Below are 3,681 nucleotides of genomic sequence, written 5' to 3'. Positions count from 1 at the left end.
GCAGATATTTCTTCCCAACAAAAGCATATTGTTTGGGAATGGGAGTGTGGAGCACGGCAATGACCTACAGCACATGAAGTGTCGCCCCTGGGATAGCAAGACTTCTGGTACAGGCGAGAGGTTGCGATTGGCTCTTACCATAACGCTCCTTATGCTTTTACCATCTGGTAAGCGCAATCTTTTGTCGGTGGCTTGGCACATTTTTGATATTCGTGTGGAATCACTGTGTTGCGTTCATTTGAAGCTGAGCGATTTTCCGATATAAAAAAACTTCTCTACTATGGACTTTTATTAATATAATAAGTGAAAGACTTTATGGTGAATGTAGTGCTGTTTATTGTTACTTTTATTTCTTGGTGCAGCTCTTTTTAGTCTATTTCTACTGATTGTGTGCGTATCCCACAGTTGAGCAGCAGCCTTGTGATGTTTTTTATTTATATTTTTGATGACTATATTTATCTTTCAGGTCTCAGCACGGTTTTACCCCTTTTGTAGAAGAATACATTTTGGCCTAAACTGATAAAGAAATTTGTTTTGTTTTTACATTTTTGGAGGATATTTATTATAGCACAAAGTAAAAAAAAAAAAAAAATATATATATATATATATATATATATATATATATATATATATATATTTTTTTTTTTTCAATTGTCGCTCTTTTTTTGTTTATAGTTTAAAAAATAAAAACTGCAGAGGTGATCAAATACCACCAAAATAAAGTTCTATTTGTGAGGAAAAAGGATATAAATTTTACTTGGGTACAGCATTGCACGACCGCGCAATTGTCAGTTAAAGTGACGCAGTGCTCTATCGCAATGAATAGCCTGTTCATTAAGGGGGTAAATCCTTCCAGGGCTGAAGTGGTTAATTTTAGGTAGCCTTGCTGTTTGTGCCTCCAATCCTACCACTAAATCCTCTACCTGGAGTATTTCCAATAGGTACTTTTCCACACCTCCTTCTCTTTACTGTATTATCCATGTCTGTAGCTGTTTTATCCGCCCTGCCAGGTAATATAAATATATATCTGGAAGTGTCATCCCTGCTTCAGTTTTCGATCATTGTAATGTTGTTATTTACTTTCCTTACTGACTATGAGCTGTAGGATTCAACTACGTTTTTAATCGACAACCCTTATAAAATTTAGCTACAAAATGATGGAGGCAAATAGAAAAGTAGTGCTCCTTTTATAGTGTTTTATATCACTCTGTCCACTAACCAATAAATAAAATAAGTGACAAAAAGATAAAAAAAAACTTTCAGTGGATTCTAAATTCAAATTTTAAAGACTGTTCTCAATTATAGAAAAGGGGCTCCCAAGGTGTTATAAATGACATCTTAGGAGACCTTTTATGAGACTTTCAGCTTTGTGTTCTTACAGCACAGCAGACTGTCCTGAGGGGAATGCCAACATTTTATATAAAAATAAATCATTCGCTGGTAAAAATGCCCACATGTAAACCTGGGTGTAATGTGTAGGTACACCGTACAGGTTTTCATTATAAACCTCAGCTCTATTCATAAACAGAGAAAAAAAAGAAGAATATGGGAAATGTGACAGAGATTTCCTTTTTCACTCTTGTGGGTCTATCAGACCATCCACTGACCATGAATGGACTTTTTGCTCTCTTCCTTCTGATCTATCTGATGACTCTGATCACAAACCTTCTTATTTTTTTCTTGGTCCTCACTGACTACAATCTGCACAACCCAATGTATTTTTTTCTTGCCAACTTGGCATTTCTGGACATGTCCTATTCATCAGTAACGGCACCGAGGATGCTCTTTGATTTGGTCACCAAAAAACATTCAATATTCATTCCATCCTGTATATCCCAAGTCTTCTTCTACCTCTCCTTTGCTTGCTCAGAACTTCTTTTGCTCTCGGCTATGTCCTACGACCGCTACATTGCCATCTGCCACCCCCTATATTACAAACTAATTATGTCTTGGAGAGTCTGTACTCATATGGCCTCTCTGGTCTGGGTTGGAGGATGTTCTGTTTCTTTGGTTCATACTTTACTTTTGCTCAGGTTGTCCTTCTGCAGAACATCTTCCATCCACAACTTCTTTTGTGACCTTCCACACTTATATCAAATTACATGTACTGACCCCTTCATAAACATAATGGCCGTATTCTTATTAAGTGGTAGTCTTTTTTTGGGATTCTTTCTGTTGACATTTCTTCCGTATGTCTTTATTTTCAGTATCATCCTCAGAATCCGTAGCAAGACAGGAAAGAGGAAAGCATTCTCCACCTGCACATCACACCTCACCGTGGTCTTCATCTTTTATGGCTCCTTACTTTTTATTTATTTTGTTCCCTCTTCCAGCGATATGGTCAATTTAAACAAACTGTCTACAGTCATAACTGCCCTCATTAACCCATTGCTGAATCCTCTGATCTACAGCCTGAGGAACAAGGACCTTATGGAGGCACTTATGAGGTCTTATTATCACTTAAAGTTGATCCAGGCATTATGATGAAAATATTATTGGAAACGTTGGCACTTTTTGTATTTTCGGGACATTTTCAGTTGTTTAAAAATGTTAGTAATGTCCTTTATAAAATGTAAACATGTCAGGGACTCATACTTGTACTTACAATTGCATGACCAGGGGTCATTGTAACCCACAGACCAAATGTAACCATTTCAGTACATTTTGATTATCCTCAAAATAACTCTGTGACTAAAATGTCTACCATTTTGATGCATCTACAAGGCTTTTTATTAGAACAAATTATTTATAAATACTCAGATCAGATTTTTTTAAAACAGACAAATAGAGAAAAATGTGAAAAAATGCAGTTTTAGTTTGATTTATGAGCAATGTATAATACCTGTTCAAATATTTTCACCAAATTATTTTCTCCTTTTTCTCCCAAGTACAGGAACCCCGGTGTAGGTTTTGGTATATGTTGGATCTTTATGGTTGATAGGCAATATATTGTACTCAGTGGGAGGATGGGTGATCATTCTATACAGCATCTCCTACAGTAGAAAACAAAAAGAAAACCCTTTTTACTAAATAGGACTTTTTAAATGCCAAAGAAGACCATAAGCCCTTGTACACACGGTCGTAGATTCCAACGGAATGTGTCCGATTGGACCGTTTTGTCGCATAATCCAACTGTATGTGGTCTTCATCGGACTGTTTCCGTCGGAGTATCCGACGGACCAAGTTTTCCAACTTGTCGGTAAAATTTTCTGACAACATGATCCGATCGGACCTTGTCCGATCATGTGTAGAGAATTCAGATCGGAAGTGCCTCGCATGCTCAGATCAAATTCCTACACCAAAGCTATTGGCTACTAGCCTGAACGTAGTCCCATCGTAATGAAATAACGTCATCACGTTCTGAACAAATTTGTCCAACCGCGTGTATGCAACAGTTTCGGACAAAATCCGTCAGACAAAATCTGACGGATTTGGTTGTCGGAATGTCCGACCGTGTGTACAAGGGCTTAGATTAGAAAAGCTAATGTAAAACTCATGTTTTCTGAGGAATGCATCCCAAAATCCATCAACATTTAGCACATTTTCCTTCTTTTTTTTTTTTACCCATACATTAGGATTTATTTATTATTACATGTGACATAAGTAACATAAACAACCAAACAATATTAAAGGTATAGCTATAAGTATACAAAAACAGCATTTGTACCCCAAATAGCAAGT

General features: G+C 36.7%; 1 protein-coding gene across 1 annotated transcript; it reads left to right on the top strand.

Moving 5' to 3' along the window:
- Positions 1-1,461: 1,461 nt before the first annotated feature.
- Positions 1,462-2,854, top strand: LOC143958091 (olfactory receptor 8U9-like). The gene has a single exon (XM_077467543.1). The coding sequence runs from the start codon at positions 1,546-1,548 to the stop codon at positions 2,482-2,484; it is 939 nt and encodes a 312-aa protein (XP_077323669.1). The 5' UTR covers positions 1,462-1,545; the 3' UTR covers positions 2,485-2,854.
- Positions 2,855-3,681: the final 827 nt, after the last annotated feature.

The sequence above is a fragment of the Lithobates pipiens genome, unplaced genomic scaffold, assembly GCF_037356315.1.
Source record: "Lithobates pipiens isolate NorthernLeopardFrog02 unplaced genomic scaffold, aLitPip1_a1.2 Scaffold_56, whole genome shotgun sequence".
Taxonomy (NCBI): Eukaryota; Metazoa; Chordata; class Amphibia; order Anura; family Ranidae; genus Lithobates; species Lithobates pipiens.
The sequence above is the reverse complement of the archived record's forward strand: the minus strand, read 5'-3'. Positions and strand labels throughout refer to the sequence as shown.